General features: G+C 34.2%; 1 protein-coding gene across 2 annotated transcripts in view; it reads right to left on the bottom strand.

Annotated features, from left to right (window-relative positions):
* The window catches only part of Dach1 (dachshund family transcription factor 1), a 373,178-nt gene that overhangs the window by 30,273 nt on the left and 316,695 nt on the right, over nt 1-26,210 (bottom strand). For both annotated transcript variants that reach the window (XM_057786588.1, XM_057786587.1), the window contains 4 exons: nt 22,773-22,924; nt 14,272-14,419; nt 11,286-11,429; nt 10,766-10,834 (listed from right to left, as the gene is read on the bottom strand). In XM_057786588.1, the coding sequence (XP_057642571.1) occupies nt 10,766-10,834; nt 11,286-11,429; nt 14,272-14,419; nt 22,773-22,924 (513 nt within the window). The remainder of the gene's footprint in view (nt 1-10,765; nt 10,835-11,285; nt 11,430-14,271; nt 14,420-22,772; nt 22,925-26,210) is intronic.

Here is a 26,210-nt window from a genome sequence, read left to right as displayed (position 1 = left end):
ACAAGCTAACTGGCTTCACTTTTTTAAAAGGTATTAGTTGTGTATTAAGAATGGTACTTCGTAAAAAGCATGGGATAAAACTGGACTTTCTGAACATGGCGGACAATGAGAGCTGACGAGAGGCCAAGGACAATGGCACGGGGTTTTAATCCTACTTCATGTTCTGGCTTTGTGGGAGCCTAGACAGTTTGGATGTTCACCTTCCTAGACCTGGATGGAGGGGGGAGGACCTTGGACTTTCCACAGGGCAGGGAACCCTGACTGCTCTTGGGACTGGAGAGGGAGGAGAAGAGGAGTGGGGGGATTGGGAGAGGGGCAGGAGGAGGGGGAGGGAAATGGGAGGTGGGGGGGGGAAGAAGCAGAAATTTTTTTTTCAATAAAAAGAAAGAATGGTACTTCGATACTGATAGAAATTTTCTCTCACAGTATTTATTTGCTTCGCTAAACTTGCAAATCGAGTTAATTTTGAAATCCCAGATATATGTCATAAATAATTTCTGTAGGATTGAAATTCACATCCAATCCTTCTTTATGGCATTTTTCCAAGAAAAATGATATCCTATGCATTACAAATTTTCTATATGAGATCAAATACAAGGAAACAGTTTTACATAATAATAATGAATATGCTATATCAGTATTTTATTGCTTTATCAGTTAGTGCTTACTAAGATTATTTTTAGGAAAAACTGGTTGAAGTAAAGCAAGTTTTTAAGTTTTTCCCAACATTCTATAAGAGAGTTTCAGCATTTAGAATTTAAGGATAGTAACAAAAATTATTTTTAATATTTTTTTACAGAAATAACAATGTACATACTGGAATTATAAGTAAACATTAACTTAATACTTTACAAAATTTTGAATAGACATGTATCCCTCAAAATACTTAATGTTAATCCATAAGATTTCTAGTTAAATGAAAAGTTAGCAATGATTCATAAGTATGGAACCATAGACTGCTTATTGGTTACTGTCTACAATCAATATCATATTTTATTCACCTTAATCAATACCATCTTAAATTGATTAGCTGTGTTGAAATATTGCCAAAATCAGTGTAAGAGGACTGAAAGAACTAAATTTCTTTTCGTTTTGTTCAAGTAATATTTTTCTAACACTTAAATTCTTAGATGAAAGAAAAGAGTTGACGTACTTTCTAGGCTGTTATTTCCAAATGACACTACACAATAGAAACCATTATTCAATGCTGACTGCGTAGAGCTATATGTAAACCCTATGCTATTATTATTGCTTATTTTGTTTTGGTTATATAATGTCTATTCTTGCTCTTTTATTTTAGTCACATTTTTAATATGGAAAATTGGTATACATAATTAAATTATTTTTGTAAACAATACACAAGTAGTTAACTATGGGACTAATTAAAAACTGTATACTAAGTGATGACCAACTATCCAAAAGAGGAAACGAAAATTACTTTTTTAGAGCAATAACAACTTTAGGGTTTACCAGTTGACAAATGTATAGTAAATATGTTATTTCATAAGAATCAAATTTAATATTAACTGCTAAACTATATCTGTGTGAGTATTAATGCCTAGAGGATGTTTAATGCATATTAACCCTTTAAGATTGAGGTTTGGGTAGTAAGGAGGCCACTTGTTTGTCCTGGCCACCCAGAACCAAAATAATCACACAGATACTGTATTATTTAAATCACTGCTTGACCCATTAGCTTTAGCTTCTTATAGGCTATTTTTTACATATTAATTTAACCCATCTCCATTGATATGGACATCACCATGAGGTCGTGGCCTGTTAGCAAAGTTTCAGCACATCTAGCATTGGCTCCATGGTTTCTCTCTAACTCTGTCTCCTTTCTCCCAGCCTTCAGCTTAGCTTTCCCTGCCTAGCTCTGTTCTTTATAGCTCTGCTATAGACCCAAAGCAGTTTCTTTATTCATCAATAGTAATCAAAGAAAATAGAGGAAAATCCCACATCAGGTTTGATAAAAGATGAAAATAGTAAAGCAGATACTAAAATCTAGGAGACATCCTAGAACTTCTGAACTGTTGGTTCTGTAGGGATACGTCAGCAATCCACATGCCCACATGCAACTCAGAGTTTGTTTTCATGTACAGGAAAGAAAGTTTACAGCAAGCAAGTATATGACAATCCAGTGCTGCTTACACTTTCATGAAGACCTTTTCACTTGTGAGTCTAAGGAGGCATCACTTAAGCACTGTAGAAGCTCGAGTCTGGGGTTGCCTTTAAAAGCCTCTGTTCAAACACACTATTCAAACACACATTCCGTAAGAATCCAAAGGCTTGTGTATTAGTTAGGGTTTCCATTTTATTTCCACAAAAACACTATCATCGAGAGCAACATGGAGAGGAAAGAGTTTATTTGGTTTTCGCATACTGGGTAATAGTGATTGAAGGAAGCCAAGGAAAGAACCTGGAACCATGGAACCATGGAAGAATGTGGTTTACTGTCTACCTTTATCAGTAATTGCTTAGCCCTGGTCCTTATAGAACTCAAACCAATTGTCCAGTGTTAGTTCCACCCACCATGAACTGGATCCTCCCACATCAGTTATTAACTGAGAAAATGCTTGACAGACCTGCCAATCAGCCAGACTTAATAAGGCATTTTCTCAATTGAGAGTACCTTTTCAGAGATGACTGTAGCTTATGTCAATTTGACAAAATATTAATCAGGACAATATGCTAGGTAGAAATTATATATATTGATGATATTATATATTTATTATAAATCCACTACATGTTAAATTTTGGGGATTAAGATGAATTTTTATCGTAAGAATAGCTATTTTGAATTATATTTACTACTTTTTAAAGAATTAGGTGTTCTCAGTGTGTGAAAATTACTATAAGCAACATATATGCATAATATCCAATGAAAAGGTAAATACTAAGAAAGAAATTAATGCTTTAGATTGTAAATCATTCTTTGGTAGTAACTAATTGCAGATTTTACTAGTAATAAATTTAATTTACTCACAAGGTTCTGGGTACTTGAAATGAGTGATATGGCTATAAGTAGTTATGCTAAAACAGTAACATGTAAGCCCAGGCTTCAATTTATGGAAGAGAAAAACTTCCTGGGCTATAAATCTCTATTCCAGTGCAAGCAATACAACTCACTGGAAGAATGACAATCAAAGAATTAATTGCCCCCTCTGATCTTTACTTTTCTTTTTCCTTTTAATTAGGATGTTATATAAGACAGGAGAAACAGCTCCATAAACATTCATTCTCAATCCTATTGCCTAATCTTAGTTGTTGACTTGATTAAATTGAAAAGTGCCTGAAAGATTGATGAAGTGCCCCTCAAGGTGTGTCCATGAAGCTGTTTCCAGCAAGGAGGAACAGAAGAGAGGATCAACTCTGAATGCAGTCCACACTGGTCCTACTGAGTATTGGTGATCTGCGTGGATTGAAAACAAGAGAGACAAAGAGAAAGTTTGCCCAAGGGGCATCCTTAATCTTTGTTTCTCAGGTGCCATGCACATAGCAAGTCTGTTCTGCACTGCCCTCACTACTGTGGTAGCCTGAAACCTCTGGAACTTTGAGCCAGAAGGAATACTTTCTACCTTAAGTTATTTTTCTAAAATATGTACTCAGCAATAGAAAATCTGTCCATCACTCTGTAATTCCATTTAATAACCAATGTATAGATTCTTATTAAATATGTAATATCCTAAAGTCTAAATGAAGAATGTTCAATTAGGGTATTTCCTGCATGCTCAAACATTTAAGATAGTACAAAACTAGATAAAGCATGTAAGTTCAAGCTGAACATGGGGAAGGAGGCCTAGATCCCAACACAACGGAGGCAAAGGAGCTGCAAGAAACAATAGCCTAAGACACAGTAAGAACTGGATCATAGAACACACACACTAACAAAGTATACACACTCAAAAATTATACACACAGAGCCTAAGTACACATACATGTACACAACATATACACACATACACTAAGAGCCCACCAGAGACAAACATATGCACATACCCAGACACACACACAAGCTACACACATCCACAAAAATAAACACATAAAAGCACACACACATGCACACACACAAGTACATATACATACACACATATCTCTTCACTGCTTTCATCCTGATAATTTGTAGCTGTAAACTATCAGTCAAATAGAAATCTTCTCTTTTAAAGAAGAAAAGAGGATCTCATTTAACAACTGCAAACTAAATGCACTCAGGAATGATGGAGGAGTTAATTTTATTGGTTAAATAAAGAAACTGCCTAGGCCCATTTGATAGGCCAACCCTTAGGTGGATGGAGTAAACAGAACAGAATGCTGGGAGAAAGAAGCCGAGTCAGTGAGTCGCCATGATTCTCCCACTCCAGACAGACGCAGGTTAAGATCTTCCCTGGTAAGCCAACTCGTTGTGCTACACAGAATATTAAAAATGGGTTAGATCAATACGTAAGAGCTAGCCAATAAGAGGCTAGAACTAATGGGCCAGGCAGTGATTAAAAGAATACAGTTTCCGTGTAATTATTTTGGGGCATAAGCCATGCAGGCGGCCGGGTGCCGGGACGCAGACCCACCGCTCATTTTACAACACAGGAAGAAAAGGCAGTGATGCACCAAACAACTGGAACGCGTTACAGGTCTAACTGCAACAAACTCTTGCTGCAACCTTTCATAAGCCATCTGCCCTCACTAAGCCTCAGTTTCCTCCTTTGTAAAACAAGGAGTTTCAATCTACCACAATGTCCTTTCCCAATACTGAGGCAATCACATCAAGAAAGTGTGCTTGGCATAACATCAGTGTTAAAATGTATTTGTGGAAGAGATGAATAATTTAAAAAGTCAGCATGCATCTTCAAATATCTAGAAGGCAGAAAGAAGATACTTTTAAATTGAACAAAAAAGATTATGAATGTGAAGGCAAGCCTTTTATGTGTTTTCATTGGAATAGTATTTGGTTTTCTATGATCTGAGATCAGTCAAAAAGAGAATAAAAAGCCAAGTAATTTTGATTACGGCTATTGGATATAAATAAAAGAAATGTACTTTCAAATAAAGTCAAGATTTTGTAAGCTTAACTCGCAGATAGAGTAAGATGTCAGAACCACAGATCATGTCTACATTTTAAGGCAAAAATGGTTATTTTTGCCTTAAAACAACAAGATATTAGTTAAGAAATAAAAATAAAAAACTGTTATTAGGGAAGTACAAGTTTTGAGACATTTTTGGAAAATTTATGTATAATACATGTGAAAAATAATACATACATGATTCTACAACGTGGTAGAATTTGTAGAGTACACACTATTCAATATTTAATTATTTTTAAGTAAAACAAACTCTATAATAAATTGTGGTTAACTTATACAACCAAAATATACATTTTATAAGTATGCTTATAGGATAATAAAATATGAATTTAAAATACAATATTTAATATAGGTATAGATTTACACGGTCTGAATTGGAGTTAAAAATACAAAGAATGAATACAAAGACAAAACTACTAATTAAGCCATCAAACAAAAACAATAATTCTGGGATCCTGGGAGAATATATAAAGTAACACTCCCTCCCCCCTTTGGTTTTTCAAGACAAAGTTTTGGAGCCTGTCCTGAAACTAGACCAGGTTGGCCTCAAACTCACAGAGATCTGCCTGCCTCGGCCTCCCGAGTGCTGGGATTAAAGGTGTGCGCCACCACCACCCAGCAAGTATGAATTTCTTTATCAGAATCATGTCATTTCCCCCACCTGCTATCAGTTTCTCCAGCTGAAAACCAGTCCTGTAGGATCTTCACATACACCAGCTCTAACACGGGTGCTTTTTATCAGTGCCTGATTTGTTCCATCAGGGAATATTCAACAAGCCACATACACGACCAACACTCTGCCAGACAACAGGGCCACAGTCAGGAACAAAACCAGATAGCAAAAGCTCTGCCCCCAGACTCAACTGAAGGAATCTGACATAGGTGGCAATGCACAGCTTGGTCCTGAGGATAAACAGAAAGCTCCCTGATCTAAGAGGAGGAACTGGAACTGAGCAGCCAATAGGTAATTCAGGGGCAGGAGAAGAGGGAAGAGGGAAGTACTCTTGGACAAAATAATTTTATATTAAGAGCTTGTCATTTAGCATGGTATAAGGCTCTCCTGATGAGCTTCCTGACTTAGAACTGCTGGCTTCACTATCATGGCCTTTCGTATGGACATATGGTGCCCATCACATACTTCTTTTGAATGAATAAATTGCATGAATATGTCAAAAAAAGAAAAGACTGTGAGGATGGTTAAGTCTACAGCAGAGGGTGTAAAGTGTTCCATGTGGTTGGGACTGGTGGGAGTTGGGCAACAGTGTGACTTCCAGGAAAAGAGCAAAAAATTCACTGTTAGGTACATAGAACGGTAGGCGGCACAATTGAACAGAGAATGAAGGTATGCTGGAGAGAGGAAGGCCAGCCTCAATCCTTCCTCCATGTGTATTAAGGAAGATAGATTAGAATAGATGAAAGGACTACAGGGAGGCAGCTTGGTGCACTGTATTTGAGTTTCTTGTGAGGCAACAAATAAAAAAAAATCATGTATTATAATCTGATATAGCTAAAACATCTAAATGAATTGAGGAGATGCTATCGGCTTTCAAGATAAATAGTATGAAATCATTAAAAATGTTGGCGAAGGAGAGAGAATAACGCAGGCACAGGATTTAAGTGAATAACGGTATCTAGCTATGGGTATGACCATTTAGAGTGTACATGTGTTTCAATGTGAAAGAAGAATGAGGTTTGGGGGTGTATTTTGTTGAATGACCAATAAAAACTACATGCTGAAGGTTTGTATGAATTCTCTCTTTACATTCAAAAGACCTTATCAAAGAGGCAAAGTAGAGTAAGTGTTTCAACTAACAGAAATTACAGTAGAGATTCCCGTCACAATGCATAGCACAGAAAGACTAATTGGAATACAATTCAGATACTGAAACAAGATTTGGATATTCATTCTGCAATTAGAATGGTAAATGGAAGTTTCTCTCCTGCTCAGTCCTGCAGCCATTTAGTCCCAAAGAAACACACAGAGGATTACATTAATTATAAACCGTTTAGCCTTTTAGCTCAGGCTTATTATTAACTAACTCTAACAACTTAAATTAATAATTCTTGTCTTTGTTTAGCCATGGGACCTGGTGCAGCATTGCTCAGTGTAGCATTTTCTACTTGTTTTCTCTGTGTCTGGTGGGTGACTGACTCTATGTCTGTCCTCTTCCCAGAATTCTCTTAGAATGGTCATCTGGTCTATACTTCCTGCTTGGCTACTGGCCAATCAGCATTTTATTAAAATAATACAAGTAACAAATCTTTACAGTGTACAAGAGCATTATCCCACATAGAATCTCAATGAAACTTGTAAATTTTGAGTTAATTATTTGCCATATCAGCAATGAAGAATTTTCTCTGTGCACTATAACAGATTGATTTGACTAGCCATGAAAAGTTAAATGATTAAAGAATATTATTCCTTGGGAGTATTTCCTAAACCACTATGTGTTCTTCTTCCCCTTTTTCTTGTTTTCTTTTTTCTTTTGGAACTGGTGATATAAAATGCCTGTGAGAGACTGTCTAGTCAACTGGGGGGCCAATACGATGCCAATTAACTGACATATGAGCAGTATTGAAGTACCCAGCTTCGAAGTGAGCAACTCCAATGCCAAGTGTGGCATTATTTATGGCTAAAATGTTAAAAAATACATGATGAGTGTAAAAGTTGTAGGCTATTTTTTTGTATACCAATTAAGATGGTACTATGTCAGAATAGAGAGTGATTTCTGTTATGGTTGGATTGGGAATAAGAAAACAGCTGTGCCTATTACCACAGCTGGGTTCGGGGACTCTTGGTGAGAGTGTGAGGAAGGTTTATGTGATTGTTTGTTTGTTGTAGTTTTCATTTTTGATCCATGAATAAACTCTCAAAAAACACAACAGAGACTGGTTCCCCAAAAGAGAATGAGTTTGGACACTTTACTCCCCTTATCTGTTCTGCATTTAGACAGATTTTTACTACCACTCACTTCATTGTTTGATTTCTCTAAATCATGCTTAATGAAATTCTGTTCATGGCAAATGTGTTAAGTAAGTCTTACATTAAAAACAAAACAAAATAAAAAAAAACATTCAAAAGGCAAAGAAAGAGGAAAGAGAGAAGAAAGAAAGAAAGGAAGAAAGAAAGGAAAAGAAAAAACTACATAATGGAGTTAGGGGGAAACTTTTTTTTGCATTATGTAAAAGATCAGAAATAGGAAAAATACTGCAGAAATGTGTACTTTAAAAAGAACAGGGATGATATGGTGGTGCTTTCCTTTAATGCAAGCATTTAGAAGGCTGAGGAAGGTAGATCTCTGTGAGTTTCAGGATAGCTTGGTCAAAAAAGAGAGAGAAGAAGAGGATGAGGAGGAAGAGGGAGAAGAAGATGAAAAGAAAAAGAAGAAGAAAGAAGAAGAAGAAGAAGAAGGAGGAGGAGGAGGAGGAGGAAGAGGAGGAGGAGGAGGAGGAGGAGGAAGGAGGAAAAGAAAGAGAAAGAAAGAGATAGAAAAAAAGAAAGAAAGAAAGAAAAGAAAGAAAGAAAGAAAGAAAGGAAACTATTAAGTACAAAAATTTCATCTGAGAATATTTTAAAAATAATAATTTGGAAAAATAATTAAACAAAATTATGAATGTTACTAAATGTTTTGGAGTGAAAACTGCATTTTGCAAACAAAAATTGGAAGGAATATAAATGAATGATTTTTCTGTTTAAAAATAATCTTATAATACTTAAATTAGTTTTAAATTATTTTGCTAACATTTTGCTTCTCAAATCTTGAAATAATTTGGTTATGTTTACTATTCTATTCAGTTGGTATAATTATTGGTAACAAAAGGAAGACAATGAAATGTTTTTCTTTCAGAATAAATAAATCACATAAACACAAATTCAGCCTCCTACAGCAAGAATTTAATTATATTAAAGTAAAGATTTGAGTTTATGTGAACTTTAAACTATAAAGTAAAAATACAATAGTTTAATTAATTACAAAATTCTTCTTCCAGTGCACATTGACAGATATATTCCACAAGATATAATAAGCATATTGTGGTGTGATTTAAAATTTTTTGAGACAGAATTTCACTCAGTATTCCAGGATGGTGTCCAACTTGCAATCCTCTGCTCACTTCTCCAAAGTGCTAAGGACCACAGGAATGTTCACCTCAACTAACTGTTTAATCGGTTCTCAATATTAGCAATGAATACATGTAGAGATGTATGTTCTTTATTATATTTGCTTAGGTCCAGTTTGGATTAAATGGAAGATTCTCTCTCTCTCTCTCCCTCTCTCTCTCTCTCTCTCTCTCTCTCTCTCTCTCTCTCTCTCTCTCTCTCTCTCTCTTTCTCTCTCTGTGTGTGTACATACACATATCTGGCCTGGCCTGAGCTTTTTTCGAGGATTTTAACATTATCTGAATTAGTGTATGTACAATCTCCGGTGTAAAGAGAATAGGGTCTATATTTTGCACTTCCTGATGATGAAGATTGGCCTTTTTGGAAGGGTAACTATTTATTCTTACTATATATGTTCTTTTTATATGACCCTCCCAAATGGACATAACTCTACTGAAGTTTATAATTCTTTTAAAAATGAGATTTTGCATCTAATTTTACATGAATTCTCAATCTTCTGCCTTTATTATTATTCTACATTATTAAAAATAAAATGTTTTCTAATATGAATAAGTCTTGCTATTTAATTATTATGACAACTGAAGAAATAAATATTGGTTAAAAACGCATTGCTATATCATTAGGAATATTTCTTTAAATATTGTATAGTTATTTATTGCATATATAATACAAAACAAGTATATTACTTATACGTTAGCCAATGTTGTCACTTTTGGAGCTGACTAAGTAAGTAAAGCAATTAGGATCAAACGATGGCCTAAAAATTATTGGGCTTGAAACGTAAAATAAAAGCAGTTGGGAAGATTATGGCCATTAATCATTTTTGTTTTCCCCTGGAAGAACCATCTTCACTTGGATCGAAAACAAATGTTCTTCATGTTGTTGGCAAATTTGTTGTATAGAGTGGGTGTCTGGAAGTAATTGTTGCTTTCTGATTTTGTTCTTGCTCAGTATGAAGGGCTCCACACTATACCTATCTAGCTTTTCTGACACTTTAATACAACCTCTTTAGTATTCAATATATGATCATACTCAGCAGATCTTCATTATCAAATAATATATTATAGTAAATATAACTTGTGGGTATCCACATAGGACCTAAATAATCTTACTAACTCTTAACCTTGAGATAGACTATATTGTATGTATCCTCCAGTAACTGTCACAAAAATGAATAGATTTTTTAAACAGATTTGTTTAAATTTAAAAACTATTTGTATAATATATGACTTTATGTAGAGTAGAAATTAAAAGCCCTGACAGAATTAGACTGTGCTTCAAATGTTCAATAAAACATTTACTGTGTCCAAGATTAAATCATACATTGTTTAAAATTAATTATTCCTTTTTAATTGCGTTATATAAACAGAAAATGACCTGTTAATTTAAAGAAAATCTATCAGCACAAAATGAATTCACTCACATAAACAAGCAAGATGAACTTGACCTTGTTTGAACTTGTTTTGATGTGGCCCAGATGGTAGGCTACATGCTTGAATAGCAGCCTAAAGCTGAGGAAAAACTCATATAGCAAGATCTAGATTTATAGCCCTCTGCAAATTCCTACCTTGTATTGTCCTTTCAGCATCTGTTCTTCCCCCGCTGCGGTCAGCTTCTATCTCTGGGGTCAGGGAGTCTAAAAACACAGAGACACAAGAATGACATATATTTCATTTGATTCCTGTTGTCTTGAGAAACAAGAGCTACCTGCAGAATTAAAATCACGTAAATCTTTGTCATCTTTTGAAGGTTTGACATAACTGTAACCATCAGAATTTTCAGAAGGTGTGATTAGATAAGTGGCATAATATTGTCCGTATGACAGGTTGGAGTAGGAGTTCTTAGATTAACGTTTTATCATTTTTCTGTAGAAATGGATTTTGTTAAGTAGAAAAGCAACGTCAGGTCCCAGATACTGAGAATAAATAACAAAATGGTAGGAGCACCTATGAAATAAAGCATTTGCTGAATGATTCATGAGACCTAGATGCATACACACCCACAAGCACATGTCCACATTGTCCCTCTGCTATTACAAATCAAAGCTGCTTATGGGAAAAAAAAAAAAAAAACATGCATGTTCTTACCATTTAAGACCCTGAGACTGTCTGCGGAAGCTGCTTGTTTCAGTGTCTGCTCTGCTTGCTCACGGCGTTTGGTCTCAAATTCCAGAGCTTCCTGCAGTTTTCTCTTTGCTTTCTTTTCCTTCTTTAGCCTCTTTTGGACGATGGCTAGAAAAGAGATCTGAAGATTAATTTTCAGACCATTTCTAATGCTGCTGATTTACAAACAGCAGATAATCCTTATTGTACTGATTTCTCCTTAATAAACAGAGTCTGTTTATAAGTAGAAAGTCTTGTAGTCTGCTACAAGTAGGAAACCCTCCAACCCCAACTTCACCTAAAATAATATCCAAGAAAACGTTAATAAAAGTCAACACCGTATTCTAGCTTTAAATGATTCCAGGAATAACTTTAATTGTCCAGTGGAGAGATATTTAATGGGGTTCCGACTTTAGTAAATATTTGTGTTCATTCATAAAGAAAGCTTGGCTAAGTGAAGTTTGTGGCTTAGTCTCTGCCCTTGAATCAGATCATTGCACAGTACACTGAATAGTGTATGCTTTTGTATGTATCTCCCCTGGACTCGGGAGGTAGTGCCTCCACAAATGCTGTGGGAAACAAACAAATAATACCAATTAGATTTTTCATAATTATTCTTTCAGATTTTAGAAAATATGGACTATTACTTATATATGAGGAACAACATACTTGTTATGTATATACAGAAGCAGTAATTTCTTTTAATAATGATATTATATTTTTATGAGAATGATTCCTTCCTAACCAATGTGTAACACTATAAGATATTTTAAGAATTCATGTTGCAGTTTCATTTTACTGGAATTACAGTGAATATAAAACCTCACTTGAAGTTATAACATGCTACTGATAATAATGTTTTGTATAAAAGATAAATCATGAGATAGAACTTGGGTGAGGTATATTTTCTCCTATTGAAAGATTTCAATAGTGGTGCCCAATGTTAATCGGTAATAATAACAATATACATGATAAAAATGTACATTCATAGACTTAAACTGTTTTTACTCTGTCTACACATGAACAAAATGGAAAGCAGTAAGTATTATGGTGGCAAATGTAAGTTCTTTGAAATTATCTTTCTGGATAATACATATTTGACACTATTCCAAAATTCAATTTTTTTAGTTATAAAGAGCAACCACTCTAAGTTTCTTGCTACCCATAAAAGAACAATGGTTTTACTTAATTTGATATTTCATCAGAATATAAATTTAGGAAAAATATTCTTGCAAATGATTAATTTCAGTTTCTAATCCCTACCTGTCCCATATGTATCATCACTAGCCCCACTTAGCTGGCAGTCCATTAACCTGTTGAGTTTATTGTTTCTATATCATATATCTCAAATCATTTTACCCCCAATGGGCAATGACTATGTTCTTATATGTGAAATAATTGACAATGATTTGAAATCAATGCTAATGTCCTCTTTATTAAGAGTACATTTAATTGATTATTCTAATCTTATCTTATATTTTAATTTTTAAATGTTATTTAATATCTATCTGTGAAAAGATATGTTAGTTTTGAAATAGGTTTGTAAATTGCACATGATCATAATCCTAATATCCGGATACACAGCACCCAGCCATTGACCACTACTCAATTTCCTCCTGCGTGATTCCAGGACATGAGACTGAATGAGTTGTTAGCAGGATAATACACTTCTCCAGCAAATACATTTGTAGTAGGTAAGTATGGATAACTATAACTTTGAAATAATTATTGGAAGTTAGTTAAATGAGAGGTTTAAGGTATCTGCGCATGCTTTGCTCTCTAGAAGGTAGAGGAATAAAACTGAAGAAAACCTTGCCATTAGAATCACTAGACTCCAAAGATTATTCTAGAAATCCTAAGATATATCTTTTAGTCTTTTATGTGTTTTCTTCAGACTAGAACAAAATAGAACCATGGCTAGGTCATAAAAAGGTGCTTCCACAGATTCAACTCGCTTCTCAAACTTCCTCATTCATTTTGAACTCATCTGTCACCAATGTTTACCACGCTTGAATTATTTAAATTCTTAACTCTATACAAATTTATATCATTAAAAACCGTATATGCTCTGTGACAGTGCCTCAAACAAAGTTGAATCCAGAAACCCACTAGGTACTGATTCATAATAAATACTGAAGCAACCTGGAAAATCCTAAAACAGACACAATAATCTTTAAACGAACACATCAAACATGAAAGACAGGCAGTTGAAAAATTTATATGAAATACTTACAAAATTAAAGAAATTAAATCCCCCTTTTTTACAATTTTTGTGAAATCATGTAGCTGAAGCAAAGGAGAGATTTGTTGTAGTCTTAAAATTCATGCATAAAATAAATATACAAATATTATTGACCTTCAAAATTATCTATTGATGACCAGTATAATATTTTAAAAGAAGCAATTTGGAGATCAATAATACCATTATTTTTATCCAATAAGAATTCATTTTGGTAAGTACTTTATGGACTTGACCTTGTTGAATGAACATGAAGCATTCAGAAGGAAAATTATACAAACACTTAACTCCGGTTATTTGCTCAGATATTCATCAAGCTTCCATTTCAGTTGATAAATATCTTACCAAACCTGCTTTGCTTGAATAATCAGTCTTTTCTAGTTTAGCTTTATAACTTTAACTTTTGAGGTTTTCAAAGGGCAATTGTGAGTGAGTGCAATATTCTTCATCATGTTTCTCATCTTATCATTATAAACATTATTCATTAAACTTTATAAGTAATGAAAATTATATGATCAATGATATAATAGATATATCTATTTCCCTGAGATAGAAAACAGAAGAGAATATGCTTGTTAAACCTTCAGAAATACAATAAACTCATGATTCAAGTCTGTTCTAAGTTCAGTTACAGGCAAAGTAGCAAAAATGAAAGTATATCACCAGCAGAACAATATTATTTTATTGACTGATTCACTTAAATATTAGACCTCCGTGGATTTTCACAGATACCTCTGTTTTTCTGTTCCATGGCCAACTGCTTCTCCAGTGTCTCTCTTAGCTCTCTTTCCCTTAAAAAATCCATCTTCAGCTCTGTTTTTTCCAGTTGGACCTGTTTTTCTTGAGCTCTGGCATTATCTATGGCAACTTTCAAAAGGCCCTGTACAAAAAAGGTATTCAGCATGAGGATACTTTGGTACAAAAGACATTTTGTTCACTACTGAAATGTATTTTTGATGAGAAGAGCTCACTTATCAAATTCTTTAATTCCTGTGAAACCATCCAGGACTCACAAATGCCACAACTAAAGCACAAAACTTCTATTTCTACATCTTATTAAACTCTTTTAGAAAGACAAACTTATGGCATGTAGGTTCTATTGCTTCACATTAGACTAGCTAGCTAAATTTCAGTGAGAGTCACACAAAGGCATCCTATGAAATACAAACAGACAAAGGAAATGGGCAGTTCTACAAAGAACCATCTAGCATAGTCTATGTGATCCTGGTAAACAGTCATTGTCCTCAAGGTCATCCATCCTTCCATACAAGGTTACACTTTCTACAGCTGTCTTATGTGTGCTTCCAATTCAGCTATCTATGTCTGCTGAAGGAAGTTTGCTCTTTCAATCTATGTAGTTCCATGGCTCACAACCTCATTTCCCTTTCTATGGCCCAAAGTAATCATTCATGAGGTGATTTCGCTGACCATCTAATCAGAAATATCCCTACATGGAGATGATACTGTTAGATTTTCTTAACCATTGTCATTGCATTCGTTGTTAAATAATATTATTAGATATCGATGCGTTAACTGACTTATAACATGCATCTCCCACTGTAATGAAGTTTTTTGACAAAAGCAGGAATATTTGTTATTATTAAGCACTCCGTATCCAAACCATGCCATTAATTTTAAAATGTTTACATATTGAGAAATTAAAATTACCACTCATGTATACTTGAGATACATAACACATTTAAAGCATCTAGAATAGTATATTAGTAATAAATTATTTTTATGATGTCCTTCAAAGTATTGTAATAATCTGGGAATAACATTTAAGAAGATATCTCACAGGCTAGTAACTCAAAAGCTTTAGAAAAAAGTAACTTACTCATTCTTACAAATGATTTTAGAGATATGCACTTTTTTTCATTTATAATTTTCATAAAATTTTGCAGTTCCTTCAGATTTTGAAAATAAACCTTGAGCACATAGTATGCTTACAAAAAATTTATCATGGTCTTTGCCAGAGAAGATGCTCAGGACCAAAGATATCACTGAAAAGTCAAGTTAAAAATTCTTTCACCATAAGTTCAGCAATATAAAATGCTGTATTTGAAATGTAAAGTATTTTGTCATAGTTTCTGAAGGTGTCAGTCTGAAATTTGCCATTGGATTTTTATGAGAAGTAGAATTTAATGCCAGTGCTAGAGGTGCTCAGGAAGGAAACCCTTTTAAAAAGTCAATGTGGATGCAATGACTCAAAAATTCCAACTCCAGATTGACGTGAAGCCCAATAGAAAAGAGGTAGTCTGTCTCCAGCAGAACAGAATAACTTTTAACACAGTCATGGGCCATTTTAATTATCTTTTCATATATATAATGAAAATTATATACATACACATTGTGCTTTATCTGATCCAAAATTTTCTGGCATAATTCTTGTGATAGAAAACAAGCAAGAAAAGAATTTCTGTGCGGCAGCTCTCCCTTCCCCACTCTTTTGTTGTTTAGTAATAAAATCCTCCTTCTAAAGCAAACTGCCATCTTAACAAAATTCAGCAACATTCCTGTATATGTTTCTTCTGCATCAGGAACAAACAATTAGTAACAAATGAAAGAGATCATTACATCAAGTGCCCTTTCAGATCACCCCAATTAAAACTTTAGTTTAGCTGTATTTTAATTCTAAGATACCAAATTCTAATTTTCTGCTCTGATTGCTCTTGTTGACTTATCTTTGAAAGATGTACTGTCTGTGCAATGCCTAGAGATTATTTAGCAAGATGCCAATGTTGGCACCACTTAATGTGTTGATTGGTTGTATTATCAGTAGCTGTTTAAAATAAATTACTATTAAACTATTATTGTCCTTGGGTGACAAAACATAATATTTTGGTGTTCTTAAATATGGAACAATCATTAAGAACAAACATGTTGAATAGTGTTAAGATCTAACTCTAAACTGTGTCATTTTATTATTAATAACAGTTTGCAAATGATGAAGTTGCTGGAAGAATTGACATTTACTCTCTCCTTTTGTTGCAGTTATTGGTAATGTAGTTAATGATGTTGAATTGCATATTCCTGGTGATTATGTCTGAAAAACATTAACGTTTAGCATCCTATGCCTCTAGAGGCTATGTATCAGCTATATAGAATTAATCTTAAAATTTAGACTTAAATCAATGCACACCACTAAGATACCAGTGTGAACGAAGGTTCCCCACTACAACAAAAGATACATATGCAAAAGTATGTTATTGCCAGTAACATGCAACAATAAATAAAATGAATACAGAATATCCATTTAAATTTAGCACAGCCAGAGGCTGGGTAAAAGCATCAGCAAGAACTGTCCAGAACATCTACAAGTCATGAAGACATCTTTTAGCTGTAAGTCGCAATTCTCCCATATTTGTGTAATGTCTGTTAATTTTCCATGTATGTGGTGTGCAAAATATCACAGTAATTATGTGGTGGTACTCAGAAGGACCTTCTCTGCACAGTGCCATGACAACATTTTGAATTACAGTTAAGAGGCAAAAGTTTCAATCACGGTTTTTGTTTTTTCTCCCCCTCTAAGGTGTTTTCAGATCTCACAAAACTGATGTTGGGTAATCTCTATAAAGAAATACAGTTGATGTTTATTCTGAGCACAGCCATGGTTTTTTTTTAAAAAAAAAGACAATGGTTTACTGTGTTCATGCTCAGATTTGTTTTCAATGAAGCATGATGTCTCTAATCACACACAAATTCTTATCAGCTGAAATATTTTTATTTTTTTCCAGAAGATAAGCCTCCTCATAAGATTGCAGAGACAGGTGCCTCTGCATGAGTCTACCAATCTAGCAGTGTTACAAAACATTGAAACTTAAAAGGAAGGTCCAGAAGGCTCTGTTGCCAGAGGCTTCCGCAAGATCTTAGTCCAGACAGAACTGCAGTGCCATAATTTTTAAAAATAAAATTCCATTTAGTATTCCCTCTTTGCAGAATAAGAATGAATTGTATCCCTTGAAATCCAGACTTTAATAGACAGGAAGAAAGGAAAAGGTCAGTATCAAGTGATGTGTTATGACAGTGTTTTTAAAATTGTACTCTCTACTGTTACACAGTTCCCAAAGCTGAGGAATGGCATCCTTCCTATGAAACATCTTCTCTGTGTCTAAGTTCACCTTGTGAGTCATGTGTGCTGATAGTGAGTCCATCAGTACTTGGAAGTCACTATGTTACCATATCTACTTCAAGAGCCTTATATGCAAAGCCAGCAAACACAGAGATTACGAAGATTTATTGTATAGAACTGGGCCTGATGAAGATGGCATAGTGGGTGTAGGCACTGTCAATCAAGCCTAATGAACTGAGATCAGTTTCTGGGACTCACAGTGTGGAAGTAGAGAACCAATTGTAAGTAAGGTTCCCACTGACTTCCACACATGCACCACGACAACCCCTTCCTTTAACCAGTACCACATGTACAAAGTAAATATGAATGTTTAAAAATGTATAGAACCATAGCATAAATTTATTTACTAAATATTAAGAAATACTATGATTGTTCATGGAAATAATATTCACCAAATATGGGACATAGTCCATGATATGAAACTATCATTGCTTTTATCATCACTCTTAGCTGAGTTTAGAATCCTAGGTATAGTTTAGTATTTTGCTCCTTAGTGTTGTTGTTGTTTTTTTTTTTTAACAAACTTTCATGGGAACAAAAAGAAAACATCCAAGTCACATTATATGATAGCAATCAAGAATAAAGCATGAGATATAATAACAATATATGCAATAATAACCTATGTGTTTTGAATCCAATGTGATTAAAATTTTATACCAATATTACAAATCAGCAAAAAGCTCATTTTTTTCACAGTGTATGAAAAGTAGAGTAAAACATTTGGCAGGGACATTGTGACACAGGTTTGAGGATGGGCAGGGAGAGGTTTTAGTCTCAATACTGAGGCAGATTCTGTCTCTTTGTATTTCCTCTCAAACAAATGAAAACTACCTCTCAAATGCCATAGTTGCATTATTTTTACTTAATACACCATACTCAACAAGGTACTGTCCTTTTGTATTTTTTACTATTTCTTTTAGGTTTTCATACATTTTTTTTAACTTATGATATAGTTGCAATATTTTTAGCAAGACTGAAATATTGAACAGAAGGCCGTGAATATTCTAGGTAAGCTGACTCTCTACTGCTGAACCAAAGCCACTCCACTTCGTACACAAATCACAATGAACCCACCTTCTATCACCTACCCTTTATTGTAAGCCTCTTTCAGGATACTTTCATGCATAATTAACACTTTCTGGTTATATTTTATAATCAGTGAGTCAGACCACCCCTACGCGTTGTGTACTTGTTTGTGTAGCTGCTTTTTAAAATTTATTTTCTTACTTTTACATCTGTTATAACCAAATCTTCTCCTCCCTCTACTCTTCCTAGCAACCCCACCCTACCTCATCAACTCATCCGCCACTGTTTGTTTTCAGTTTTAGGCAGACATAGGATTTCTCTGTATAGCCCTGGCTGTTCTGGAACTCACTATGTAGACCAGAATATCCTTGAAGCCAGAGATCTCTCTGCAAATTTACCATATATGTTCTTTTTTCTTTCAACTTCTACTTACTGACTTACTCTCACTCTACTATTTGTAAGCCACGAATGTCCTTACCCACCGAGTTTTCTCACTAGAATCAGTTCTATTCATTTTACAGTGAATTTGCTCTTTTGCTGTATATACTGGCTCCAGGGTAAACACAACAAGTGTGATGCTGTCAGTTATGAAAGCTATTGTTTTTCTGATTTAGGATGTAAGTATCAGTTGGAACTAGTGAATAGAATCCTGTTTTGAATGTAATCTATTGGCAGCCAATATTTGAAGGTGTCACTTCCAAATATTTGACCCTAAAACATTTCCTCACATTAAACTGCCCAGTGACCTATTCAAGGACATCATTGAAGGTGGAGGCTATGGCGAAATACTTCCATACTGAATACAACAAAATACCATGCAAAAACACAAGTTCTAGGAACAAAAAAATGGAATGAAATTTTATTGCCCCTGAAAATTAATTACTGTTATTTATTCCAGATGTTTTCATTATCAATTTAATTTAAATTTTAATCAATTTAATTTAAATAATTTAAACTATTCAAGTGACATGAAGGAAATGCCATAACTCTTCTAGGTTTGACATCATCAAAATATTAATAAAAATACTTTTTAAACTAGTGTTTAATTTTTTGCATGTAAATATAATTTTTCCATAAGTTTTATAATAGCAATTATGAAAATAATTTTTAAAATGATTTTGTGTAGGAAATATCTATAGTAGTCACCACAAATCTAGTTATTAAAAAAATCAACTAATACTATATTATGAAATAGTTTGTTTTTAAAACAATAATGTATTAAATAATATTTCGAATGATTTGGGGAAATGAATATTAATAGCAACAATTTAGTTTCAAAGTAACTATATAGCTTTAAACTGACTACATGAGTATGCTACAGTCTTCACAGAGAAAGCAGAGAACCCAATTATACATATTTAAAATTGCAGGTGAAATTGATGTAGGCAGATTATAATTATCTAAATTAAAATTTAGACAGCAAACACATTCATATTCTCTGCCTAATAAGCCAGGATTATGACTGTTTAAGCAGTCTATAAGATTTCTTAGATATAACCATAACTCAATAAATGTGGAAATAGTAAGATTTAACATCTATGGCATTTTACAAACTATTGTGAAATCATCAAAAATTCAGTATATATATGATTATCAATATGTATTTGTATACATATATTGCTAAGGGACTCAGTTATTTTCTTAGTCTTAGTTTCATTTTATGTATACATATGTGTATGCATGTGTATTAAAGGAAATATTTAATATTCATAGTTATATAACACCTATGTTTACACATATATACATATGTATAAAATTGATGTAAACAAGTATAATTCTTAATGTTGAATTTTTTATTGATGCTCTAACTTTATTAGAACCAGATTCCAATCAATAAAACCTTAAAATCAATAATTTAATTCATTTTGCTTATTAATGTACCATTAACTCTTCTAAGATACACCCTTGGTGTATATATTTGGGGAGGAGACCAGATCTAGAGTAGGTTAAATAAATAGAAAACTTGTCTAAAATGTGGACATTTCCTTTTCTTTTTTCTTTCTAAAAGAAATACTTAGTTTGAAATGATGGGGATATCATGCCTAGTCTAAATACTCCAAGCAGAGGGAGATGATGTAATACTCCCAAACTGTCAGTATTTGACATAGAACTATGAATGTCAGGCCAGGTCTCAGGCCCAGTGTACAACCATTCCTCTGCTGAGTGAGCTGATTTCTAGTAAAAAAAAATAGAAATAAAAATAAAAAAAACTAGAGTATTTTTATGTGGAAATTCAAGTCAAAATACCATTAGTCTGATTATAAATTTCTAAGACAATTTTATGTGGAGTTTTGTGTAGAATAATATGAACCTTTCTAATTTCTTGTTTTTATTAGTTCCTTGAGAATTTTGGATGTATTTTAATCATATCCACCTCCTTTCCTCACTCTTCCCAGGCCTACTCGTTTATATACACACGCAACTATATCTTTCCTCATTTACTATCTGTTTCTCTGTTACCATCTCCTTTTGTTTCGCTTCGTGTCTCTGTCTCTCTCTTTCTGTCTATCTGTCCCCATCTCTCTCCTTATCAACCACAAGTCATGTTGCTTATATACTCTTGGATATGCGTTCTTAAGTGGGTCATCGTCGACTTAGCAGGATTGTACCGTTTATTCCTGGATCTGCTAACGGACATAGTTCTTCAGTGAGGAGGAGACTCTGCACCAACTTCTCTTTCTATGCTGAGATTTTTGTTTGTCTTGAGCTTGAATAGATTATGAGCAAGTTGTCTAGTCCGCTGTGAATTCATATGTGTAGCCTCACTTCCTTGTTTTGAAAATACTGTTTCCTGGCAGTCATCAATTGTCTCTGGCGCTTACCACCTCTAAGCTCCTTTTCCACAAAGGTCCCTAAGACTTGATGGGAAGAGATATGATACAGATATCTCAATTAGGGCTGAGCCTTTGATAAACTCTTAATCTCTTACACCCAGACCAGTTGTGCTATTCCCCTGCTTTTCAAAAGCATTTCCTGCAACAAGAGTGAAATTCACGATGATCTGTTCCTGGCAATATATATATAAAATTTGGGGGGAAAATTCCTATGTTTACTTTTGGCTGTAATCTGGTCATGATTGAAACGAGACTGGACTGATGACTTATTTCAGTTAATAAGTACAAAACCTTAATGTTGAATACAGTTCTAGCAATTCTAATTACATTTGTATTTAAAAAGCCGTATTAATACATGAGAAGATAAGTTACATTAAAGACCTCCTGTTATATCCTTGGAGAGGTAAATAAAATTAATTACATTTCAGCTAGAGCAAAGTTTAATATGGTAGGAAATGTGTTTAGAAAATATAAGTGAGTACAGAGTGCTAACAGCATCTGTATCTATGTCTCCTTCTGGCTCCTCCTGAGTAGAAGGAAAAGTTCCATCTGGGGCCCACATGATCTCTCTGTGCATGGCAGGACGAGTATGCGTTCTTCTATCCCAAACACTTTTATTATCTTGGCTCCCTGCACTATGTTATTGTTAACTCTAAGTATTTTTGATTCATAATGTACTGTACGTAAGATATACATCCTGAGGGACACATAGGAAATCTGCGGAAACTTTTCTATGGCTTTTTGAAGTCTATTCTTTGAAGAGTCCCCACTTGCTGAAAGAAACTTATTTATGAAAAAAGAAATTCTTTTGGATTCTTCTTTATTAGACATATTTAAAATGACTAAACATATCATTTCCTCACTGAAAGGCCAGCAGTTTAAAAATATCTACATATTTATTAGAACTTGCATGCTGTCATTTGATAAACCAGACAAATTTACACACTTAAATTGGTCCCATTATTTGGCAATAAAGAGAACATTTAGGGGGGAGTATTTTTCATAAATGCCTACACCAATTTTATTTATTTTTAATATGGTGAAATACAAATTATTTGTTGAGCATTTCTACAACAATTTGGTTGGTGTAGTAAAGTTAAAAGGTAGTTTTCTGGAGAAATGTCTAATCCTCTGGATCAGCCAATATCACGAGATAATTATTTGAAGTGGGTTTCTTTTAGAAAAGCAGTTCACCTGTGTGTGTTCCGTGCTCCTTCCTTGCAGAATGAAAAGAGCCATACCTGTATGTTAGTGAGAAGGGTCTCTATGGAAGACAGGCCATCGGGAAACAAGAACGGAGACGGGAAGCCTGGAGGTAGTGGTTGCCCATGCCCAGTTAGAGAAAGTTTGTCGATGCTGTCTCTTGCGGTTGGTGTAGAAATCGGGGTCTCATCTGTATGTGATTGAAACAAAAATATAGAACAAGTTACGCTTGTCTGTTTTTATTAGACCTCAGTAATGGCTTCCCTAGTGGTTTCCAGAACATTTATTGCAAATTGGTTCCTGCTATCAGGAGAAAATGCTTTCTGCTGAATTTTCTTTAATGAAAAAGCTGTGGAGATACAACAAGATAACATTAATGAGTAACTTTATAAGCCTTTTAAATGCAGTCTCTAATGAGACTGAGTTTACAGTGCCATAGAATCTTTTTAAAACAAATATTATCTCATATATAGTTGTGATAATATATTCAGGCTGACTTTATGGGCACCTTCCCAATTATCTCATTTTAGTTTGCTCTGTTTGGATTGACAATAGAGTATTTCTAAAGCTTTCTATAAGAGAAATGTTTTGTATATCAGGATGTTTCTTTCTCAATTAACCCTTCCTTTATATTGATGGTTCATTCAAATGTAGTCTTAATAAGCTTAACAAAGAATCTACAAGTGAAACCCCCCTTTCTTTTCTTGTCTTTCATTTTTTTTTCTTTTCCTTTTGTAACATCTAAAGGGAAAGACTAAAATCCGAGGACATTGTTTCTAAGTTGCAATTAAAATAATCACTCTCATTAGCAAAAAATCTAATTTTAAATACTTAAACATCTAAAGCTTTCACACATAAAAAGGGAACTGAAGAAAAAACATTAAAAATGTAACTTCCATCCCAGCCTTATGGAAATCATATTACCCCTTTCAGGTAAGTTATTATTTATTTCATTGATTCTACACTCTTCAACAGTTAAGCCACTTAATGTCCGAACACAAGCACTCTTTCCTTTCATTGTAAAAAGTTTTCATTTAACTACTTACTATTTAAACATTTGCATACTTTTCAATGAAATGGAAGCAAGTTGTGGCTTATTCACAGATAATGTTAGTCAGGCTAGTACTCTCTATTTTATAAATATTTTTCATATTTTACCCCAGGAAAATTCACCAGTACAATGTATTTGAGTACTTCTTATAGTATCTCTCAGTTCTACAAGTGGCTAAAATTTTCAGCATATTTGATTTTTGCTTATAATTTGACACCACTGTTCTCAGTCATTCCTTTATTTTAAAATGTAACACTTAAACACACAGCACATTTTCCAATCATGCCTGTCTAGTGTGGAAATAGTATGGAAGGCGCCATGCCTATAGTCACGAATGTCAGAACCTGCTAAATCGTATCCCTCACCTTCCTCATTTTTAGTCAATGAAGTAAACAGGAAGAAACGGTGGGGAGAGGTGTAAGAGACAAAAGATGTTCTATTCACTGCCCCCCTGTCACATTCTCCCGTAATTTCTCCTTCCACTGCCTCTGTGAAATCGCTGACGGATGAGTTCAAGCAGCATGTACTAGAAGAAACAGGAAGCAACTCAGCCAGGACTCATAATGCTGTATTTTATCACAGCTTTCACATGGGGTGGAGAGACTCTTCAGGGCTCAGGTAGGACTGCAGCAGGGCTAATATGAGCAAGGTAATTTTGGACACCATTTACCACGCTGTCATAAATTACTTCTCTAGACCAAGGCTGCTACTGTTTTCTCATAAGAGCTCTGGAAAGGCACTTGTTAAACATCTACGTGCATGTGTCATTGTTTAAGAAAGGAGAGCAATATTTTTTGATCTGTTTCACCTTAGCTGTCACATTGTAAAGAAAATACACCTTAATAGATCATGGAGATAATAATTGCTTGTCTTTTGAATAAAGGGATAGAACCTAATGACCATCCTAGCATGCATTCACCTTAACATCTGTGACTTCGTAATTTTGAAAGACTCTGCAAAAAAAAAAAAAAAAAAATGAAAGCCAAATGTATTTATGAACACATTTGAGCATATCTTTGATCACTAAATAATTATTTGTTTTAACTTCAGTGCATTGATGGTTGACTATGCTTGGCAGGTGAGAAACAAATCATTAAATCACTATCATGCCTACATTCATGCACTGTTAATTGTTGAAATGATGCACACAATAATAGGGGTGGAAAAAATGTACCAGGGTAAAAGCATTGTAAAACTGATGTAGACCAGAGTGACCCATTCCTATATTAGTTATATAGGAATTAAATAACTAATTCCTATAGCTGGTAAAGCCCTGTACCTCCTGTTGTTATTTCTTTAGCCAATGCTCATCCAGTCAATGATTAACACTCTTCTGTGTGTATGTGCAAGCATGTGTGTGCATACGTATTCTTTTTCTCATTGCATCTAATATCATGTATGAGAACAGACCATCATTTGCTATAAATCTGGGTCACAACTACTTAAAATAAAAAGAAATTTAAAGAAATGTTAACTACAACCTCTCCTTTTATTAAGAAAAAGAAGGCTAAAAGATCAAATAAATGAAAAATATTTATTTGGACCTCAATATGCTCTTATCTGAGAAGATACTGTCACCTCTCAGCAATCAACAACATAAAAGTCTACTTTATTTCCTCCTGCATGGATTGTAAAACTAAGCTTTAATCATATTTGCTTTTTAAATGAGGTGACCTTGATATCTTTGAAATATTCTTGGAATATTAAGGCAAAATTTTGAGACCAGACAGTGTCAGAGTCTGGGCATTACACAATCTCCATGGACTTCAAAGTGTGAAGGAAGAAGCAGCACACACTCACAGATCTGATTTCCACGTGATTTACCTGCAAAGGGTTTCACAAGCTGTCTTCCGAAGACAATTATCTAGTCAGATTTGGGGATTTTTGTATTGTGCCATATGACATCAGGTTTTAGTATCTGATTATCACTGAACAGAAATGGATAGAGTTGTGCTAGGAACTCCAATTTATTCCCAGAGTGACTTAAATGGTGATCAGCAAATACATGGCCATATTGTAATGCTATTTTATGAAAGGGGGTTAATTCATAGATGTATGTCACAATGTTAACAGGAGGTTATTCCAGTGTAAAATGAGACCAAAGTTCTCATGGTATGTGTTCTCGTGAGAAAAAGGCAGAGGGATATTTGTAAACACACACACAAGACACACAAACACACACAGCGACAGCAAGGGGGGGATAAAGAGATAGAGATAGAGATAGAGAGAGAGATAGAGATAGAGAGAGAGAGAGAGACTGTAAAAGGGAGGTGATGTGACCAGAGTCAGGAACTAAAACACTGCAGTCACAGTTAGGTACGCAACACATGCCAGATGAAACCAGCTTGCTAGTTACCTATTAAATTGTTATATTTAAATTCTAAAAAGAAGTTATTAACTTTTAAGCATTATTCTACTTTAATTT

This window comes from Chionomys nivalis, chromosome 12 (assembly GCF_950005125.1).
Source record: "Chionomys nivalis chromosome 12, mChiNiv1.1, whole genome shotgun sequence".
NCBI lineage: Eukaryota > Metazoa > Chordata > Mammalia > Rodentia > Cricetidae > Chionomys > Chionomys nivalis.
Note: the sequence above shows the minus strand (reverse complement) of the source record. Positions and strands in the feature narration are given on the sequence as shown.